Genomic DNA, 22,544 nt, shown 5'->3' with positions numbered 1-22,544 from the left:
TCCAATTTATCTGTTGCATCAAGAGCATGGAATTCCATCAGTGGAATAGACAGCTGGTCTCATGATGTGTTTGGCAAGGGCTGCACCCAGCCTTTGCAGTAGAACTAGTGCCTTCTTCAAGCAAAATCTCACCCTTTGGGGTCTCCTGCCTGCCCCCTACCAGTTGCCATCCCAAAAGAGCAGGTACTTGAAAAGACAAAAGAGCAGGTACTTGACGGAGCAAAGCCGCAGCTTGCCAACCCTAGAAGGGATACCTGGGCCACCAGCTCCCCACTCCCAGTCTCCTCAAAGTGGTCTTATGGCCAGCACTTCCTGGCTTTGCCTCACAGCAAGTCAAAGCAATAACCACTCCACAATATTCTAGCTGTATCGGCATTTGGTTCCTGCTCATATGTCCCATGATGTCATCCTCTTTGGATGTCACCCATTCCTATGTCCTACTGTAAATTAGAACATCAACTGAGTGCCCCCTCTGGATTATAACTGCCATGTTCCAATAACAATGGCATGTGGGGAGGTAGCGGCTCCTCCTCTTTGAAGACTAATTACTAAAGCCTAAGCATCAGTATCATATTCGGTCTACCCTCCTCCCATGGGCCTCCCCCCATGATTGTCTGCCTTGAAAGCTTTACCAAGGCCTTCTGGGTAGCCCTCTGGTATGGGGGGACGCCACTCAAAGTCTGGCCAGCCCAGTGTTTCATTGGTTTGCTTGTTCTTCTCTTGCAGCCATGTCGTAACAGGGTGGAAATATTCCAGCAATGCTGCAGCATCCATCTTTTTTGTGCCAGTGAGTTGTTCGAGAATATCCTGCCAGGGCTGGGAAGATCCGGCCCTTAATGCCTGACTGCAGCGAAGAAGACAAAGAGAGAAATGGGCAGTGATGCAGACACAGCCACTCACGCTGGTACCCACTGTGGAAGGCCCACGAGACCTGCATCTCCACCTTCCACCCACTGTGCACTCCCCCACCACATGTGGGGCTTGAGGAGGTTTTCCGTTATTTTCTTCTCACCACATTTGTCAAATAAGCCAGCAGCCAGGCAATGGGACCAGCGCCAGCAGCAAGAGCCAGCATCCTTGGGCAGCTGCTGGGACCCCATGGCCCCTTTGACACGCTTTTCGGGCCTCGTGTTCTGTAGCTGGGTCTAGCTTCCCTTGCAGTTTTCCACAATGCCTCCAACATAGCATGGCACTGCGGAAATTAAAATGGCAGCTTCCAGCCACTGGGTGCTGCTTGGAGCACTGCTGCCTGGGGCACTGCTGCCATCACCCACCACCACTGCCAGATAAACCCACCAAGAGAAGCAGGGACCCACCAGAAGGGGCTTTGCCCAGGGCTCCCTCAGACATGGAGCTGGCGCTGAAAGGTTGTTCAACTGGAGACAACTGGTGCAGCCTGGAGACATTTGGAGCTTGTTGCTCTGCAAGCACTTCATTTGCTGTTGCCCTTGGCCTGTGCCACACTGTGCTCTGCACAAGACGGTAATTGGGGGTGCGGATGGCTGAATCTGATGACCTGATTTAGTCCTCAAACTTGTGGAATCTGATGGCCACCTCACAAGCATGATTTAAGTCCAAGATGTCCTACCACTGGAGAGTGGGCCTGTTAATGTCCCTCTTCAGCTGTGCATGTTGGTGTTATTACTCTTTTGAGAGGGTAGTTGCCCATCTTGTCATGTTGACAAGCAGATACCCTTTGGTATTCACACTATGCCAAAACTAAGTCAGGGGAGTCCTACTGCAACCTGGGTGGTCACTTGGCTGATCACAGCTCCCAGGTCTGCATGCCACAGTACTCCTGCTTGAAACATTTCACAGCTATTCCCCTTCTTATCACATCAAGTGGTAGGAAGGGAAATACCACTATGTATGAAGATATTTATCCAAGCTGTTGGCATCAGACAGCTTCGGCTACTGGGAGGTATAGAAATGAAATAAATAAAATAACAACAGCAACAACTATTATTATTATTATTATTTACTTTTCTATACCACCCAATAGCCAAAGCTCTTTGGGCGGTTTACAAATATTAAAACCTTAAAAATACATTATAAAAATCATTTGGAAACAAACATATAAACATACAGCACACACAGACACACACTTATCTAAAACAATGTTAAACAATCATCAATAAGAAAAATTCAGGATCTGGTTAAAACCTAATCACATGCAGCCTAATGCTTGAGAGAAGAGGAAGGTCTTAACCTGGTGCTGAAAAGATAACAGTGTTGGCACCAGGTGGGCCTCGTTGGGGAGATCAATCGGGGAGCCACCACCAAGAAGGCCCCCTCCCTTGTTGCCACCTTCCAAGCCTCCCGCAGAGAAGGCACCCAGAGGAGGGCCTTAGATGATGAATGTAGTGTATGGGTAGGTCCATGCCTGGGGAGGCGCTCCATCACGTATTGAGGTCCCAAGCCATATAAGGCTTTATAGGTCAAAATCAGCACCTTGAATCAGGCTCAGAAACATACAGGCAGCCAGTGCAAGCGGGCCAGAATTGATGTTATATGTTCACACCTTCTTGTCCTTGTTATCAATCTGCCCGCCACATTTTGCACGTGCTGAAGCTTCTGAACCATTTTCAAATGCACCCCTATGTAGAGCACATTGCACGAATCTAACTGAGATTTCCACAGCATAGACTACTGAAGCCAGGTTATCACTGCCCAAGATAAGGGCATGGCTGAGCCACCAACCAAAGTTGGTAGAAGGCACTCCATGCCACTGAGGACACTTGAGCCGCAAATGACAAAGATGGCTCCCAGGAGAAACCCCAAGCTATGAACCTGCTCCTTCAGGGGGAGTGCAACCCCATCCAGACAGGTTGAGCGTCCTCCATCCAGTCAAAATAACCACCCACTAACAGCACCTCAGTCTTGTCTGGATTGAGGTTTAGTTTATTAGCCCTCATCCTGTCCATTATTGCCGCCAGGCACTGATCTAGCACATCCACAGCCTCACCTGATGAAGATGAAAAGGAGAAATTGAGCTGTGTGTCATCAACATACTGATGACCCCACTCAATGGTTTCATACAGATGGGGGACAAAACCAACCACTGCAGAACCCCATACTGGAGAATCCACAAAGCCAGCGATATTCCTCAAGCACCACCTTCTGAAGCCAACCATCCAAGCAGGACAGAAACCTCTGCAATGCAGTGCCTACTACTCTCAACTCAGACAATCATCCCAGAAGGATACTGTGGTCAACGGTATCAAACTCCGCCAAGAGATCAAGGAGAATCAACAAAGTCACACTCCCACTGTCACTCTCCCGGCATAGATCATCATACAGGGTCACCAGGCCTGTTTCTGTGCCAAAACCTGGGCTGAATGCCAACTGAAATGGATCCAGATAATCAGTCTCATCCAAGAGCATCTGGAGCTGGTTGGCAACCACCCACTCAAGGAACTTGCCCAGGAAAGAAACATTTGCCACTGGCCTAAAATTAATATGTTTGGGGTCCAGCGAGGGCTTCTTCTGGAGTAGTCTCACCACTGCCTCTTTCAGGTGGCCCAGGACCTCTCCCTCTTGCAACGAGGCCTGAATCACCTCCCTGGCCCAGCCTGTTCCCCCCCCCCATCAGTGTTTATTAGCCAAGAGGGGCAAGGATCCTGTATGGAAGTGCTTGCATGAACCTGCCAAGCACCTTGTCAATGTCCTCGAGCTGTACCAGCAGAAACTCATCCAAGAAAATTGGACAAGGTTGTGCTCTGGCCATCTCTCACCTGATTCATCTGCTGTAACTAGGGATAGGTGAACACACCACAAGCCACTCGCCAGACACCTACCAGACACCCTACCCCGTTTGCTGCATGCAGTGACCCACTGGGAGGTCCGTGGGTGCCTAGCAAGCGGCACGCAGCTGCCCACTCCCTCACCGAGCCGCCATTTTGCATTAAAATGGCAGCTCGGCCTTTTTCCTAAATAACCATTTGCACAAATGGTGGCCATAAAGGGGACATTTACGCAACATTACAGGTGTAAATGGCATATTTTAAATGGCATACCTGTAATGTTGCATAAATGGCCCCTTTATGGCTGCCCATTTGCATACGTAGTTATTTACGAAAAAGGGTGAGCCGCCATTTTAATGCAAAATGGCAGTCCAGTGAGGGAGTGGTCGGTTGCGCATTTGCCAACTCGATGCATGTTGAGTTGGGCAAGCACAGGGATCCATGGACTGACACCCAGGGAGGCAAGCTGCCAAGAAACTGCCAAGCTTCAAGCCCAACTGGATGCCTGTGCCATCCCTAGCTATTAACACTGGAATCTAAGTCTGTATGCAAGAGATTTGATCCTGGAAGTGCCTACAAATGTATTACAGTGGGCCTCAGATGGATGGACAGTGTCCTTAGGGCCAGCATGTAACAGGCTGCAGATGACCCTGAAAAGCTCCACTGGGTGGCACACAGAAGATTCAAGAGAGGTAGCAAGATGTTTCTTTGCTGCCCTCACTGCCCTTGAGTATACATGACCATAGGCACACACCAGGGTTTGATTACACCCACTAGGAGTTCTTCTCCATCTGCACTCAAGCCATTTCCTAGTTTGCTTTATTGCTCTTAGCTCTGGGGTATACCATGGAGCACTACAAGCTCTACACTGGAGAGGGCACTCAGGAGTAATCGTGTCAACCTTCCAGGTCACTCCTGCATTCCACAGATCAACCAGGGTTTCAACAGGAGAGCCAGCCGTATCAGCTGAAAACCTCCCCAGAGCCCTCTGGAAACTATCCAGATCTATTAGCCTAATAGGTTCCCCACCCTTGCAGAGGGGAAAAACTGCCATAAGTCTAAACCCTAGCAGGCAATGATCTGACCATGACAAAGGGACTGATTCAAAGTCCCCCACCTTCAGACAACTGTCTCCATGTCCAGTTGAGAAAGCCAAGTCTAGAGTATGATGCCCTGCTACATGTGTTGGGCTGATAACATGCTGGGACACTCCTATGGTTGTCATGGAGACCATGAAGTCCTGAGCCGCCCCAGACAAGATGCCCTCAACATGAATGTTGACATCCCCCAGAACCCACATCAGCACTCCACTGCCTTTGAGATCCAAGTCCACTCTTTGCAACCTTCCCTTCCCCCTCTTTCACCTGAGCTTCTGTCCAGCTGCTTTTGATTGGTAGATGTCACAGGTATGAAGAGGGCCGGTGTGGTTGGCAGCTTGGCAAAGAGCCTTGTGGAACTGGAATTGTAGGATGAAACTGACAAAGTACCTGCCAGAAACAAAACAAAAATCCATATCTTGCTGGAACCCAACAATCATTTGGCAGAAAAAAGAACACACACCCTATAATGTCATTGCAGGTGGTGGTGAGGTGTTATGAAGTAACTATTCTCCATTAGAGGATCTTGATTATATACCCTGAGATGGTCAATGTAGGAGAAGCATCGGGATAATAGTGATATTGTGCATGGGTGGGTGGGTGGTGGTGGGGGGAGGCTGAAACGTAAGCTGGATCAAAGATGGGGAGTGCAGTTTAGAGCTGTGAGCAAACAGTGGGACAAAATGAGGTGGGGCAAAAATATAACATGAATAAATATATATTTGAACCATTTGATCTTGAGAACTAGAAACAGAGCTGATGAACCAAAACACTTTACTGTATGGGGTGCTATCATGTCACCAAGATTTCTATACTTCCTAATTACCTTTGGACTCCCCAGATAAGCAGAGAGTGCATGGCCTGTGTGCAACCCATGACCAATTTAAGACTCCCTGTAGCTGTACCAAAACTCTGCCCCTGAAGCCTAGAAGATGTGGATTCTGGAGTCTGCTGTGTGGGCAGTGGTAAAAGTCTTGGTGATGTGGTCTACTAATCCATGGTTGGTACAGCATATTTCCATTTCTGGATCACAGCTCCTTTTAAGAACCTGGGGTTCCAGCCCTTCACAGCTCTGCTATATCACCTTAGATCTGCTTGTCAGAAACTCCAGTTATTTCAGCCCTTCAGAACAATAGCCATGCTCCCCACACCCGTGGATAACTGAGGCATGAATAAGCCTCTCCCAAGCACTGCAACAAAGCTCTTATGTCATAGTTGCACACCTCCCATTCCCTGACTGCCCCAGCTCCCAGTACCTGATATAAGGTGTGTTGCCAGGGATGTGGTATTTAGCACCAGGGTCAAAGTTTGTTTCAGTTCTTGCAATAGGAGGGCAAATCCCCTGGTATTTTGTTCTGGAGAAATAACAGCCATGTGGACAGAAAAGAAATGAATAGTGTTAGTACAAGTCTCCAAAAGTAAAGCAGACTCCAGGTTTGGTCTCAAATGCAACACTGATCATGAAGATGCAGCCAGAAGCTGTTCCCTTGGATCCATTTCCCCCTCCTTTCCCTGTTATCCTCTTCTATGTTTCCCTGCCCCCATGCCACATCATTGGGTGGGGGCAGGACGCATAGTGTGAGTTAACATTGCAAGGAGAGCAGAGGAAACAGAATTCATAATCAGCATCATGTCTAGCTTTGCTCTAAGCAGGGCAGGAAAGAAAGACTGAAATAAAAGGAAATAGTATGAAGTAATGAATAAACTAGATGTCAGTCAATATCCATCCAGCATTTGTATTTATTTATTCTTCCAAATAAATAAATAAATACAAAACTCAGTCCCTCTGCCCATTTATTCCCAAATATTTTTTCTACCCAACTTTCTACTCATGATGTACACACAAATACACACACACGGCTCTCCTTTTTTGCACACAGATTCAAGACACAGATGCTCTCATGCACACACACACACACACACACACACAGCTGTTGAGAAGATTTATGGGTCCCCAAGAAAAGTGGATTTCCCACTCCCAATTTTGAAATTCAGTCCTATCCCCTGAAATCAGCTTGCAGAACCACTCTCGTCACACAGAGCTCAGACTCTTGGCACAACTGCTTTCTTGCTCACCCATCATGGCGCCCCTCCACATACCACACTTGCACTGCTGAGAAGGCCTTTACCTCAGGTACCACCAGTCATAATTGTAACGGTTTGGAGGGGTGCGCCCACTGAAGACGTTCCATCGCCACTGGTCTATCAGGTACCCAAAGGGCAGGAAGGCGATCTTCTCCAGGGCCATTTTCAGCAGGTAATTGATATCGCTTTCTGCAAAAAACAGAAGGAGGCAAAAAAGCGGGGGAGGCTGCAGGCAGAGCTTCCAAAGGCAGGCCTCGCCTAGCTGGAGCTGCTTGAGAGCATGTTCAGGTGCAAGGCAAAGAAGAGCTGGAAGAACAGACCTCCTGCCTATGCAGCTGGACCCTCTGCTGATAACCACCCCACTGACGCTGTGCCACAACCCAAGAGGAGCCACCTGCAGAATAAATAGCTTGAGATGATTCAGGCAAAAATCTCAGGGAAAGGCAACAACAATACATTTTTTATTTACTCATTTATTTCATTTCTATACCGCCCAATAGCCGAAGCTCCATTAAGTAAAAACTGCTCAGCTGTCTGACCTTACAGAAAATTCCTTCCCATCCCAAAGCAAGCCATCCTCTGGGCTGTCCCAAGGGGGACAGGGGGGTTCCCTTTCCCCAACATCCATAGGGAGTGGAAGGCAAATTCTAGGATTCAGTCTTTCTTTTCCCTTCAACAGCTAGGAAATCCTGGAGTGAGACAAGCGTGGTTCCATGTTCTTGAGAGAACTGATCCACATGGGATACTGACACCTGAAAAATCTCCCATCCCTATTGGCTACCCTACGCATACCTCATTGTTTTCCTGTAAGACCTGCTGAAGTTGTCTGTGTTACCACCCATAATCCTCATCTGTACCTGCATCCTCAGTGACTTTGCTGAGCAAGCCAATTTTCTTGAGGTGGATGGGGGTGGAGACGGACAAGCTCATGACATCCCCAATTGCTTCATGGAAGCCAGGGTTGGCCCCGCTGCGGAAGGTGAGGGGCTGGTCTTTATACTGCAGGTAGTATTCAACATGCCCCATCTCATGGTGTACTGTGAAGAGCTGCTCCATGGTGATGGTTGTGCACTGCTTTATTCTGCAGAGTAGGGAATGGGGAGGAGAGGTTGGAGCGGCGGCTGGGTCATACACACCCATCAGGGTAACAGGGAACCTGCTTGGCTGACTGGAAGGGGAACTGTTCCTGCCCCTGCCCAGTTTACTTATGGAAGATGAGCTGGCAGCCCTCAGGAGGGGTGAAAGGAAACCCTAGTGTTAAGACAGAGGTCAAAGTGGCTCAACTCTCACAGCTTTACTCTGAGGAACACTGGGCATAGTAGCTCTGTCATGAGCTCAAGGATTTCTAACAGCTCCGGCAGCCTTGCAAGAGGACATTTCCCAAGGCTCCTTGGGGAAGAGGAATCATACAAACAGGCTTAACAGCAAATGCAAATGTTTTGTATGGATGAGTGCTCATTCCAGGCTTGGGCAATCGGTGGCCCACAGCCCAACTCTCAAAGCCCTCTGCAAGCCATCCATGCAGCTCTCTGGTGAGGGCGGCCTCTCCATCTCCTGGCAGCCCACTGGGTGTGGAGGAGGAGGGGAAGAAAGGGGGGTGGCTGAAAGGGGGATGAGGGTCCTGCCCACGTCTGGCTCCAGCCTCATCCACTGCCTGCATGTGGCCCTGGCAGATTACTCCTGGGGGAACATGGCCCTCTGTGGAAAATAAACCTACTCGAGTGATCAGAAAATGCCTGTTCGTGTGCTTTGCGGGTGAGGCAGACAGCAAGATCACAGGACTTCATCCAGAGCCTGCCGAATTAGCATCAGAAACTATTTTTTGCACTAGGGCTCAGTCCCTGAATAGATGGGGAAAGGTAATATTGCACCGGTATCTCCCTGCTGAAGGAGCAGGACATTCACCCCAAGCCCTGCAGATCATGCCATTCACAGAGATGCATACATTAAACAGAGAGAGAAAGTAAGAGGGAAATACAGAAAAGAAGCTATACATCCTGCAGGTTCCCTGGGGAACATAACGCATCTTCCAGCCAGGTTCTCAGGACCCAGGTCACTTCCATAACTAGGAGAAGAAGCAGATCTTCCACTTAAATTGAGCCAGATATTGTTACTAACTTTAGACTGTAGGGTTTTTTAAAGCATCTATTTAAGTACTGATTCCTTGAATCTGAATTTCTAGTTGTCTTTTTCACTGATAGTGCATTGAAAATGTCCCTGAAGTTGGCCAGACACAGAGAAGACATGCAATTCCTTTGCTCCCTAAAACCCAACACACGTCACAGGTCTATGCGAACAAGGGCTTTGGCTCCTTTCCTAGGCAAGGCCCTGTCATATGCAGTATGCACCTGAAGTCTTTGCGATTGTAGAAGTCCCAGGCCGAGGCATGGCACACCACCTCCCGCCCATCTGTTGGCTTCTCCAGCATGGATTTCTCCCAGAATGCAGGTGGCATGCCAAGCATGCCAAGTGAGGTGAAGAACTCCTCCGCCGCCTGGAACATGTGTCTTACGGTCCATTTCTAGGAAAGGCAAGGACCCACCCGCAGCATTAGATAGCACAAATGTTCATTGGAGACTGGTCTCAGGTCACTTAAGAATTCTCATAACAGGTAATTTGGGCATTTGCAGCTTGAACTTTAGAGACAATAGTGTCAACGTGAAGCAGAGGAGAAGCAAAGGAGGGACTGCTTGAAAGGAGCAGAATTCCTACATGAATATGCATATATTTTATATCATAGAGATAGTTGGGGCATTTGTATCAAGAACTGGAAATAAAGACTGTATCCCCAACATGGTTATTGGGACCAAAAATGTATATTGCCCCAACCATTCCTACCTTGTAAACTATAGGTAAGTGTGGAGATATGCAAGCATAACATGGGAATCAGTTCTTAGAAAGCAGAAACTGAAGTCAAACTCATTTTCCCACCAGGCTATGATGCAGGTTAAAAACATGTTCAGCACAGAAAGCCATATTGAAAGAGTGTCATGGAGAGTTGTGGTTCATGTTCATGTTTTAGTTGTGCATAACTGACTCGTCATCTCCTTGATGTTGTCGTATGGATCTGTATTCATATTTTACCCAAATATTTGCCCAGAGAACAACTCAGCTCCTCACTACAGGATTGCAGCTATACCGGTAACAGTGCTGTTTAGAGATGTGCATGTTTTCATCCACAGTCCTCATTGTCTAGCCAGCAGCAAAACAGAAGAAAATGTATAAAATCATAACACAGATGCTCTTACTTGCTCCTTCATGGTGTTGGTGACATCAAGACTGTGTTTGTTTGGGAAAGGGACCAGCATCTCATAAATGTTGTTCCATTGCTGGGCCCACATGTTACCTGAAGGGGACAAAGCAACACAACTTACGTGGATATAAATGATAGAAGGTTGGGCTTATTACCACTGGGAATAATAGTGCAAGAACTCTGGCAAAATATCTTTTGCAGTTTTCCATATATGGGCAGAAGAAAGTATCTGCCTTGTTGTTATGATCAGAATAAAGTTGTGGCTCCCATAGAATAAGGACCAACCTAGACATCACGTTAACTGCATGAATGCAACTAACGTGCATAGTTTTTGTTGTGTTAATAGGAGCTGCAGAGACATCTGAACAGCCTTGGGACAATGCGAGGTGGAGAGAGGAAGTTTATCTTTCTCGCCTCATGCCATAGTCCTGGTGAAAATCTTCTCTCGAAAGCTCACATAGAACCCTTCCTCAGTGGAAACTGGCATGAAAAGCATCATTTTCCCCACAGGGTTTATTGTGCCAGTTCCTTCCCTGTGCATGAATTGGACACCCCTAGCATCTGCACTGCCAGCTCCCCTTCTCCTGCCCCAGACAAGGCTTGTGAACCTGGGAGTGCAGGGAAAGAGAATGGCAGCAGTAGGTGAAGTTGGTGCTTGCGCCAACTGTCAAGTAGGGCCTTGCTTGGATCAACCTACTTGCAAGGAACTGAACAGGGGTGTTTGCTTTTGCAAGTAGCCCAGTTCTATTTCCCATAACAACCTACTTCTTAAGTGCCATTTTTCCACCAAACGTTGCTACTTTCATGCTGTTTTACCCTGACTGGGGAATATAAACACTTCTGCCCTCACCATAAACCATACTGGATAGCTTTCTTGACTATCAGTGAGTTTTGCAATCAGTGAGCCTTCCCACTCCAGCACTTGGGGGAGGGGGGAACTAATTTGGGTTTATGAGGCTTTGAGCAGACACTGTCTATGTGCTTTGAAGTTTTTCTCCTGAAATTCAAGGGACTTACTTTTAAAAAAGACAGAAGTAGGAACTCTTTAAAGTGGGGCAGGCAATATGTGGCCTGCATATTTTTGCACCACCATCCTGCTGCCCTCCAAGTCACCACCACCACATTTTAGTGGTATAGCAGCAGCAAACCAGCTGCTCTAAAACTTTAAAATGGGGTGGAGAACAGCGGGAGGTCTGGGGGGCTATTTTTGTCCCCTGGAGCACTCCCCCACAAGCCACACATACACATGTACCTGAATTAAAAAAACAAAGAACATTCTAAAGAATGGCATTTGTAGTTGCTACAGAGTGCTAAAAGAATTTAGCTTGCAAACAGAAGGGTCAAAATTAGCTTATTTGCAAAACTTTTTTTTTTTTTTTTTGCAATGCCTTGGGGGGATTTCACCCCTGATTGGGGGGGCGGGGCAGCATGGTCCATGTAGTGCTCACCTCCACCTTAAAACAAGGCATAATGGGCTTCCAGGAGCATGCTTTTGCATTAAACCAAAGCTCCCACTCCCTGCATGCCTTGTTTTCAAGTAAAGAAGTGGCTTCTTTGCCATTGCTGGATTGCTGCTGGCAATTTTGGTGGTGCAGGATGTGGACCATAGTGGTTTCTGGGGGTGGGAAATTGGCCCCTGGATACTCTGAAGTTTCCCACCCCTGCTCTAAAGTCTTCACCAGCTAGAGAAATTCAAATGTTTGTGACTGGTGTCTCCTAGAAAATGGGTCCCTGTTCCCTTCGGCAGAGCCCAAACGGTCCAGCAGCAAACAGCCCCAACAGGACTTAAATAGCTGTTGTCCATTATTTCAGGTACTGCAGCTCCAAGCATCCCCAATTTTTCAGCTTGTACAGAGCATAGTAGGATAGTGAGGTCATTCAGTCAGTCAGAAAGGAGTTATTCCCATTCTTCCTAGCAGAACCTCTATTCCATCCCCCTAATTGTCACCTTACCCAGTAAGTGAGCTGGAATGGGGCCTTTCAGGTTGATGTATTTAGAGCCATACCACTCATACAGTTTCCTCCTGACATAAGCATGCAGATTTAGGTAAAGTGGCTCCAGCTGATGATAGAGTTGTTCGACATCATCCTCAAAAGTTGGTGAGTCATACCAAGAGCGCCAGTAAGCCCCGGTATCTTTGAAGCCTGGATGCAAAGAGAACCCAAAATGGAATGAGAAGTCTTATCCATCATCTCAGCACAGCATCAGGGAACCATCCCTCTCCTGGGTTCTCCTGCCTTATTTTTTCATGTATTTGAATATCCGTCTAGCCCTGTTCTGAAGGCCCAGGAGAGTTGACGGCAAACTGAAAGCCCTTCCCTACAGATAATAGCTGCATAAGGGCACTGTGAATTGCCAAGGGAAGATAGCTGCAGCATTTCAGCCACTTGCTATTGCCTCAGTACAGCTCTAGTGAACTTGGCCTGAATCACATGATCGTTCTTCACATGGCTGTGATGTGGTGAGGTCGACCTTTTTGATATGGTGATGATTTCATCAGCAGTATGATACAACTTCACCATGTCCTCGAATATTTTCACAACAGGATGGCAAATGTATTAAGACTGGGCATACTATGGACAGGCTGAAACAATCATAGGGCTGCCCAGCACACCATCAATGGTAGCTCCCAGTGACTTCACTCTGGCACTGTGATGGAGCGAGAGATCATGTGAATGGGCTCTCTGCCAAGACAGGTGTCAAATACATTACAAGAGGTAAAAGTGAATGAAGGTCCACAAACATAGTGCGGAATATGTAGAAGGTTATGTAGAATTATGTAGGTTATGTAGAAGGCCTTTACAGCCTTCCATTTGAGGTTTTCCTGTTTTTTTTAGCAGCCTTTCTGCCTAAGCTAAAAATCCCCAGATGCTTAGATCTTTCTTATAAGGCAGATTTTCAGTCCAATTAGTGGCCAATCCCCACTTTCAACCCCAATCAACATTTAGAGCATCTCACCATCCATTTTATAGGCCTCATTGCTTAGTAAAATGAATTCCTCATACTTGGGCCTTAGAGGATTGCCGGCTGAATTGTGCCACCCTTCCCAGGCGTAGAGCAGTTTCCTGTAACTGCGAGAGTTGGCCATGATGTCTGTTATCTCTGAGAGGTGGGTGAAGGAAACACAGACACACACACACAAACACAAACAAAAATAATGGTCACAGAATCATAGGGATGAAAAAGGACCCCAAAGACTATTCAATCCAAACCCCACCAACTATGACAAGAGTATTAACTCCTCTAAGACCTACCCATATACACCATACAATGGTTTACCACAAGCAGGTACATTGTGCCAAGATGGCTTTGAAACAGAAGGCTTGTTAAGGAAGGCTACAAACTAACCCTAATGGGTCGAAAGATTATTCTTCAGGGCAAACAATATCGAAGTAGGAAATATTTTTCTATTTCTTACCTTCCCTTCCATCTCAAACAAAAGCACCTGCTCAATTATACCATCGCTCTTATCCAATCTGTGGACCTCTCTGCCAATCTAAAGAAGTTGCACTAGACTCCTACCCTGTCAGTTCCTTTTATTGGTGCCAATGCCCTTTTGGTTCCAGCCGCTGCTCCATCTATATGATGCCATCCAATTGGGTGTACCTTCCCCTCCTACAAATCCTTCATCAGCTATGCAACCTGAAATCTTCATCTCAAACCCCTTTTCCTTGTAGCATCTTTAACATATGTTATCACCAATGTGAGGCTGCAAACATTTATTTATTCACGCACACATGCATACACACACACACACACACACACACCCTTTCTTGAAAAGTCCAGACAGCTTACGATTCAAATACGTCCTATCCTACACTGTTTTCTCAGCACTTGCTCTCCTCCCATTTCTTGACAGCTTAAATCCAAACTGCTGGATCTGGTGTCTCAGAGAGCAAAGAGAGGTCTTGTTGGCCTTATATAACTGCTCTCAGGCTTGGCTCCCCAGAAGGAGCAACTTGCCAGTCAGAATACTTGTGCTACAGATTCCTGAAGCCCAGCCCAGACTCACCCAGGCTCTGTTCCCTTCTGTCTTCCCCTGTAAGAGGAAAGTAGCAGGAACTTTTGGGGAAAGTGACCATGTAATTCTCAAGTTCTTGATTTTAAGGAAAACTAAAGATGAGTGTAGTCAAAACTAAAGCTGAGTGAAGTTGGACTTCAGGAAAGCTGATTTTAATAAACTTGGAATGCTAAGTAGGATTCCATGGTAGGAAAACTGAACATTCAAGAGGGATGGGAGTTCCTGAAAAAAGGAGATACTAAAGGTAGAATCAGAAACAATCCCAATGAGGGGAAAAAATGGAACACAACAGAAGAAGCCAATGTGGCTACATGAAAAGCTTAGCGATGACCTGAAAACAAAAAAGGACACATATGGGGGGGAAGGAGGGCCAGGTCACTGAGGAAGTGTACAGGCAGATAGCCCGGAATTGCAGAGATGGCGTCAGGAAGGCTGAAGCTCAGAATGAGCTGAGGTTGGCAAGGGATGCTGAGAACAACCAAAACGGCTTCTTTGGGTACGTTAAATGTAAAAGGAGGACAAAAGTCATGTTAGACCAGCTGCGCAAGAAAGATGACAAAGTGCTGACAGGTGACAAAGAAAAGGTGGAACTGCTCGACTCCTGTTTTGGCTCAGTCTTCTCCCAAAAGAGGAACTGTGTCCCACCTGGCATATGTGACAAAAGGCTGAAGGGGCAGGAGTGCAGCTTGAGGTTGACAGAGAGATGGTCAGGGGATATCTAAGCACCTTAAGTGAGTTCAAGTCCCCAGGTTCAAATGAACTGCATCCTAGGGTGTTGACAGAACTAGCGGTGGACTCTCAGACCCTCTCTCTTTGAGAAATTCTGGAAAACAGGTGAAGTAGCAGAGGACTGGTGGAGGGCAAATATCCCTATCTTCAAAAAGGGCAAAAAGGAAGATCCAGGAAATTATAGGCCAGTCAGTCTGACATCAATACCTGGGAAGATTGCAGAGCAGATTATAAAGTGGTTGCTCTGTAGGCACCTTGACACTGATACAGTGATCACTGGAAAGAAGCTAGCATGGATTAGTCAAGAACACGTCCTGCCAGACTAATCTTATTTCATTTTTTGATTGGGTAACTTTATTAGTAGTCTATGGAAATGCTGTGGACATAATATATCTTGACTTCATCAGGGCATTTGATAAAGTACCCATGACATCCTGATTTGATAAAGTACCCATGACATCCTGATCAGCAAGTGCATGCTCATCAATGGCTCTTCATCAAACTGGAGGGAGGTATCGAGTGGGGTGCCACAGGGCTTGGTCCTGAGCCCTGTATTCTTCAACACTGTTATTAATGAGTTGGAGGAAGGGGGTATTCTTAACAAAGTTGCAGATGACACAAAATTGGGTGGAATAGGTAATACTTTAGAAGACAAAAACGTTCAAAATGATCTTGATAGGTTAGAAGACTGGGCAGAAAATAACAGGATACAATTTAAGCGAGACAAGTGCAAAGTTCTTCATTTACAAAAAAGAAATCAAATGCATAGCTATAAGATGGGGAATGTCTGGCTTGGCAATAGTACATGTTGGAAAAAAAGGATCTTGGAGTTGTAGTCGATCACAAGCTAATATGAGTCAGCAGTGTGGTATGGCTGCAAAAAAGGCAAATACAATTTTAGGTTGCATCAAAAAAAGTATAGTTTCAAAATCATGGGACGTAATAGTGCACTCTACTTTGCACTGGTCAGACCACACCTCAAATAGTATGTCCAGTTCTGGACACCAGACAGAGAAGGGCAGGAGAAGGGGAGCTGGCAGTGCAGATGCTAGGGGTGTCCAATTCGTGCACAGGGAAGGATAAATTGGAACTAGTTCAGAGAAGGGCAACAAGATGATCAGGGGACTAAAAACTAAGTCCCATGAGGCAAGACTGAAGGAACTGGGTATGTTTAGCTTTGAGAAGTGAAGACTGAGCGGGGGGATATTACAGCACTTTTCAAGTACCTAAAGGTTCGTCACACACAGGAGGGCCGCAACCTCTTCTCTATCATGCAAGACTGTAGGACCCAAAATAACAGGCTTAAGTTATAGGAAGGCAGATTTCGGTTGAACATCATGAAAAAGTTCTTAGTGGTCAGAGCAGTCAGACAATGGAACCAACTGCCTAGGGAGATGGTGGACGTCGCTGGAGGTCTTCAAGCAGAGACTGGGAAGCCATCAGTCAGGGATGCTTTAAACTGGGTTCCTGCACTGAGAAGGAGGTTGGGCTCCATGGCCTCAATGGCCCCGTCCAACTCTGTGATTCTGCACTGCTGCCTTCTGGAACCTGGCTACCTGCCTTCTTATACAGCTGCCTCTTGCACCTTTGACTTCCACCTCTGGAATTTGCCCCTTCCTGCCTACCCTAGACTGTGCCACATACCTCTGGCCCCTCAGACTGACAGCCAGTATCCCTGCAGACCCCCACATCTGACCATTTGGAGAGTCTCTCCTTCCTGGGCCATGACAATAAGCAGCTCAAACCAGTTTTATGATTTTGATCATTAAGCCAGCTGCATCTTATAACCCAGGGCTAACTATGTACCCCTGGTAAAGATTAATGTCTGGGTGTTATTCCAGTGACTTGATTATTATCCGGTATATGTCACTTATGTCTCTAGTCTAACAGATCTACAGCTTACACTAGAGATGCCTCCATCACTGATATATGTGTGTATGCATTCATTTATTCATTTTAGTACAATTATTTTTAGACCGCCTTTATAAATGGAACCCTCCCACCCTGTATGGCATGTCCCAAGGAAGAAAAGCCCACAAGAAGATGGCATGTGCTCACCACTCCTAAACAGATGCATTGAGCAAGAATCAACAGGGCAGGCAGCATCCAATCAGAGATCCTGATCTCGAATGCAGAGGACACAGTGCATGAGAAAGGATGGTCAGATTCAGAGATTGCAGGACCATGAACAGGCCACTGGAAGCAGATCATTTGTCCCAACAGTCTCCACTCCAACTGAGCCATTTGACCCTGACTAGCCCTCCAGGCTCCACCGCTCCTGGCTGAGGAGTGGAGAGCCTTAATGAGGTGGTCCCTGCGACAGAAGCAGAGAACTCCATGAACTCCCCATCTGCTCCCACCTGGTGCATTGCCAAGCAAGAACTGGGGACTATGAGGCCCTTGTTCCCCAGGGGAATCCAGCTTGGGGGCAAGGTTTCTAGGGGCCCTAGTTCTGGAGTCTCAGATTCCAGGGGCTTCTAGCTGTCAGAGTCAGGCTTGCTACCAGATCTTGAATGCATGGCCGCCATCACTGGTGCTGACCCGCTTACCCTGGCTGTCTCCTCCCCCTGGCTGGGGAAGGAGGGCACTAAGACCAAGAGCCAGGAGGCCCAGATACAGGTAGGCTCAGGTCTATCTTTTGTGGCTTCAACAGTGACAAAGGCTTTCCTCCCCCTCGCCCCACTATATATACCTATCAGCTCTCCAACTCTAGGATGCCTGCATTATCACCCAGCAACTGTTTTGTGAATGGCTATTGTTAATAAGGTAATCATCACTGTCTATATTTTCTGCATTTCAGTTCCTTTGGACCTCACTGTTTACAATTCCCCCAAACCATGTGTGGATACATATATGTAACTCAGGATAACACTTCATGCATCTGATGAATTGTCCATGAAAGCTTATGCCATAGTAAATTTGTTGGTCCGTAAGGGGCCACAAGGCTCTTTTTTTTTGCAACAGACCAACATGGCTGCTCCTCTCGAAATTGTTATCTGTAACTTCTGGCCTTCAAGAGCTATTCTGTGCTGTCATACTTCCCACCCTCCATCTCCACACTAGGAGACTATTCAGGGATCACAACCTCACCTAATAGTCAGTATTTCTTACAATGCTCTCCAAGACTGTCAGTAAATGGAACTGAATGAGAAGGTACTGACTCCACCTCTTCAGCACATGCATGGAACACTACTGCACATAGCCGAGTGGAAGATGGCAAGTGCTCCTGATCTTCCAGAGCTTTCTAGAAGGTCCAACCTATAGTCTGCTTGAGAACATCACCATGTGGGTGACTGCTCAAATTTTCCACTCATAGAAGAGCAGCTAGATGTAAGCTACTCTGTTTTTTTTAACCTTCAGCGGGTTGCTATTAGGAAAATTTTGCAAGTGACATGTAGGTTGGAAGGAGATTGTTTTATGTCTCAAAATAAATTGGTTGATATTTCAGAAATGAGACAAATACTGCATTTGACCCTAGAAAGACTGGAGATCCAAACTGTTGGAAAACCCATATGGCTAATTTCTGGTGGGCTAATTTTATTTTATGGGTGATGTTCCCTATCATTAGGTCAGCCCATATGTATCCTGTCCAATAGTTTAGGGAGAAAGGTCTCCCCACCTTCCCATGGTTTAGGATTGCTACTAATTTAGCCACTCTTAGTACATTGGGAAGTAGCTTAGTATACCTCGACTTAAGCAAAGCTTTCGACAAAGTGCCCCATGATATCCTGATGAGCAAACTAGCTCAAAGTGGGCTAGATGAAACAACGATCCAGTGGATCCACAGTTGGCTACAGAATCGGACTCAAAGAGTGCTTATCAATGGGACCTTCTCAAACTGGGGAGAGGTAACGAGTGGGGTACCGCAGGGCTCAGTCCTGGGCCCAGTGCTCTGCAACATTTTTATTAATGACTTGGAGGAGGAGGTGCAGGGAATGCTGATCACATTTGCAGATGACACAAAATTGGGAGGGATAGCTAATACTTTGGAAGACAGAAACAAAATTCAAAGTGATCTGGATAGACTGGAGCGCTGGGCAGAAAACAACAGAATGACATTTAATAGGGACAAATGCCAAGTTCTGCACCTAGGAAAAAGAAACCAAATGCACAGTTACAAGATGGGGGATACGTGGCTCAACCACACTACGAGCGAGAAGGATCTTGGAATTGTTGTCGATCACAAGCTGAATATGAGCCAACAATGTGATGTGGCTGCAAAAAAGGCAAATGCTCTTTTGGGCTGCATTCATAGAAGCATCGCTTCCAAATCCCGGGAAGTACTAGTTCCCCTCTACTCAGCACTGGTTAGGCCTCATCTGGAGTACTATGTCCAGTTCTGGGCACCACACTTTAAGAAGGATGCAGACAAACTGGAGAGGCTTCAGAGGAGGGCAACAAAGATGATCAGGGGACTGGAAACAAAGCCCTATGAAGAGAGACTGAAAGAACTGGGCGTGTTTAGTCTTGAGAAGAGAAGACTGAGGGGAGATATGATAGCACTCTTCAAGTACTTGAAAGGTTGTCACAGAGAAGAAGGCCAGGGTCTCTTCTTGATCATCCCAGAGTGCAGGACACGGAATAATGGGCTCAAGTGACAGGAAGCCAGATTCCGGCTGAACATCAGGAAAAACTTCCTGACTGTAAGAGCAATACGACAATGGAACCAATTACCTGGGGAGGTGGTGGGCTCTCCCACACTGGAGGCCTTCAAGACGAGGCTGGACAGCCATTTGTCAGGGATGCTCTGACTTGGATTCCTGCATTGAGCAGGGGGTTGGACTCGATGGCCTTGTAGGCCCCTTCCAACCCTACTATTCTATGATTCTATGATTCTATGATCACTAGCTGCTATCTATCAAATTGGGAAATGCTAATTTTGCATTGCTTGGCAATTGAGAGCTTGTAATTTTCTCTTCTCTAATTGTGCTAGCTTCCAAAATATTTGTATCCTTTCATTTTGGCCCTTGTAATTGCAGAGGATACATTTGATGGCAAAATATATTACTGAAACTAAAGAAGGAAGAGGACACTTTAAAAGAACCCAAGCTAATTAGGCTTTTCAACTCTTAATATGTCAAGATTTTTTCTTGGGGGTCAAATTTGTTTCACACTTGAAGAATAAGCATACTGTGGAACAAAAGCCAAGACATTTCACTAACTGTGGCACAGTAACCTCTATGTTAAGTATTTCTAAACATCCATGCAAGTATGCAAAGTTTTATGCCACTACAATTAGCTGACTGCGGCCACCCAACTTACGGTATTTCTGACATGGCCTTTAGTTCTCTACAGATCAGGTTCCCTTCCAAGTCCCTGCATCACAACCTTGGGGGTGCTCCCATGTTCAGAAGGAACCTAAAAATCACATAGGCATAACAGGGGGAGGGAGTTGTGCCAGTGAGGACAGGGAAGTGCATACCTGGCTCTAGAGACCAACAGCTGGAGGTCAGGTTTGGTGGACACACCTTGGCAGTGGAGTAGATGCTGTCCATCTCACTCAGGATAGTGTTATACTTGGAAAGGATGGAGAAATAGAACAGGTTAGAGTGACAATCCCAAACATGCCGATTTTGCATGTCGCAGAGACTGTCTCCTACCCTGTATGACCTTTCACAGTTTCAGCAGTCAGCTGAGAATGACTACCTAATGGTAACAGCAAGGACACACGAGGAGGCTGCTGCAAATGTCTACTTATTGTGCTGTATTCAGAGTTATGTATTTTACGATAAACTTCATACTTTGGCATCTGTGGTCAACTGGGTCAGAAAGGGAGCCAAAAACATTTTTGTCTTCCATATCATCTTGCATTTAAGAACTAAGCGAGTAGATAGATATGTTCATTTTTCTGGTACCTTTCCTGTTTAAACATAGACTTCTTTCATTCTCACATGGTTGTGATAGGGCCCTACGACCTGCACCGTTGATTCCACACCACCCTGGGGGAAGTCGGGGCTCTGCCCCCTTTGCCATCAGAAGGCACGCCAGAGCCTTCCAGGGTGGTCAAGCCACTCCATGCCTAAGAAACAATATGGGGTTGGAGGTAGCTACATGCGGCACAGAGGCTGGGAGAAGACGAGCCACGAGCAGGAATGGGTCAGACTTCCGATTTGTAACAGCATTTTCACTCTCTCCTCGTTACAGAGAGGAAGGAGGCAGGCATTACTGGGCTGGAAAAGATTCTGCAGCCAGTCATTGCTTTGCCAATGATCCTGAGCTTCCATAGAAGTCCTCCCAGAGAGGCCCTGGGAGGCAAAAGACAGAGAGACCCCTCCAGAGCCTCCTGTGGTAGCCAGAGGGTTCTCCCATTACCTATGGCAATAGTCATGTAACTGACCTAACCCTAGTTTCCTCCTTCTTGGCTCAAGAGAGAGAAAAAGAGCGCCAGCTCAGTTACAGCACTAGGCATGTTCCCTCATGAGAGCTATCCTCCCTTCCCCCGGACATTTGCTTCCCTGGTTTCCCACTTATTAGCAGAGGTAGTACTCTGCCCGGAGTCCTGGTGAAGTCCTTGCCATCTGCTGGACTCCAAGGTCTGGGTCTTGTTAGCAATTCTTGATGCCACCCCACTTCCCTTTCCACTCATTCTTGCTTTGTGGATTGAGCCTAGGAGCCCCTGCCAGATGCACCCCACAATATTTGTGTTTAATAGTGGATCCATCACAGGGCTACCTGCCGTACTGCTAGAGATGTCACTGAAATTCATATTCCTTGGCTCAAAACACAAACCTTATCAGCTCATAAATATGAAGCAAATGCTCTCAATCCTGAGTTCTTGGATTTGTGTTGTTGTTTTTTGGAGCCCAGTTCCAAGCCCAATGACACAGATGCTAGTCTGAGCTGCAGAATAAATAATTCCTCCCAACCCACCCCCACTTTGCTGCTGCTCTGGTTGCAAGGACCAGGGATGTCTCTCTCCCTTTGCCTTTCCCCTCCCCGCCTCCAGTGACTGCCTGTTGGCACTGCTATGGTAGCATCACGTGCCAGAAACACGAGGAAATGTAATTTTCCTTGTGCTCATACAGGTGTAGCAATGACAGGTGGAGCTGGGAAGAGACCTCCCGCCCAGCACCACTGGCAGGCCAGCAGCAACAGCAACAGGGAGGGAGAATGGTGCTGGGGAGGGATCAGGCCCCATCACGCTCCTAATCATGTCATTGGGGAAGTGACAGAATTTCATTGGGCTTGGAACAGGGCTCAGAAAAAACACGGCAAATTAGCCCAGCCTAATTACAAATCAAGTAGGAAAGGGGGAGGGCTCACCTGTCATTCCCTATTTCTGAGCATAGGATAGGAAATGCATTTGATGCCTTACGCACACTGTTCGGGGATTATTACTCAAGCCTTTGATACCTTCAGCTGATTAAGCCCACATGGTCTCCAGAAAGGAAGCTTCTCTAATTGGGAAATATCTCTTGAAGACTGAGGATTTGCTGACAAAGAACTAGGTTTATAGCCCTCAGGGACAGCCACTCTCTGGAAGAGGAGCATTCCAAAGTTCTTAACAACTCTGGGTTCCCTAGAGAGCACATGCTAACATGAATGTTGAAATCACCAAGGAGAAGGTGAGGCAGGCATGAAGGTCTATAATGATGGTTGGGAGGAAGCTGGGGAA

At 46.8% G+C, this 22,544-nt stretch overlaps 1 protein-coding gene across 1 annotated transcript in view; it reads right to left on the bottom strand.

Moving 5' to 3' along the window:
• Positions 1-22,544, bottom strand: part of ACE (angiotensin I converting enzyme) — a 61,503-nt gene that overhangs the window by 19,933 nt on the left and 19,026 nt on the right. Inside the window, exons 3-12 of the mRNA XM_084857388.1 lie at positions 20,352-20,445; positions 13,138-13,281; positions 12,132-12,323; positions 10,174-10,271; positions 9,274-9,446; positions 7,783-8,006; positions 6,970-7,114; positions 6,097-6,195; positions 5,108-5,230; positions 633-844 (exon numbers count right to left, since the gene is read on the bottom strand). Coding sequence (XP_084713514.1) covers positions 633-844; positions 5,108-5,230; positions 6,097-6,195; positions 6,970-7,114; positions 7,783-8,006; positions 9,274-9,446; positions 10,174-10,271; positions 12,132-12,323; positions 13,138-13,281; positions 20,352-20,445 — 1,504 coding nt within the window. The remainder of the gene's footprint in view (positions 1-632; positions 845-5,107; positions 5,231-6,096; positions 6,196-6,969; positions 7,115-7,782; positions 8,007-9,273; positions 9,447-10,173; positions 10,272-12,131; positions 12,324-13,137; positions 13,282-20,351; positions 20,446-22,544) is intronic.

Source organism: Heloderma suspectum, chromosome 5 (genome assembly GCF_057233095.1).
Source record: "Heloderma suspectum isolate Gila_16-S chromosome 5, 16-S_ref, whole genome shotgun sequence".
Taxonomy (NCBI): Eukaryota; Metazoa; Chordata; class Lepidosauria; order Squamata; family Helodermatidae; genus Heloderma; species Heloderma suspectum.
Note: the sequence above shows the minus strand (reverse complement) of the source record. Positions and strands in the feature narration are given on the sequence as shown.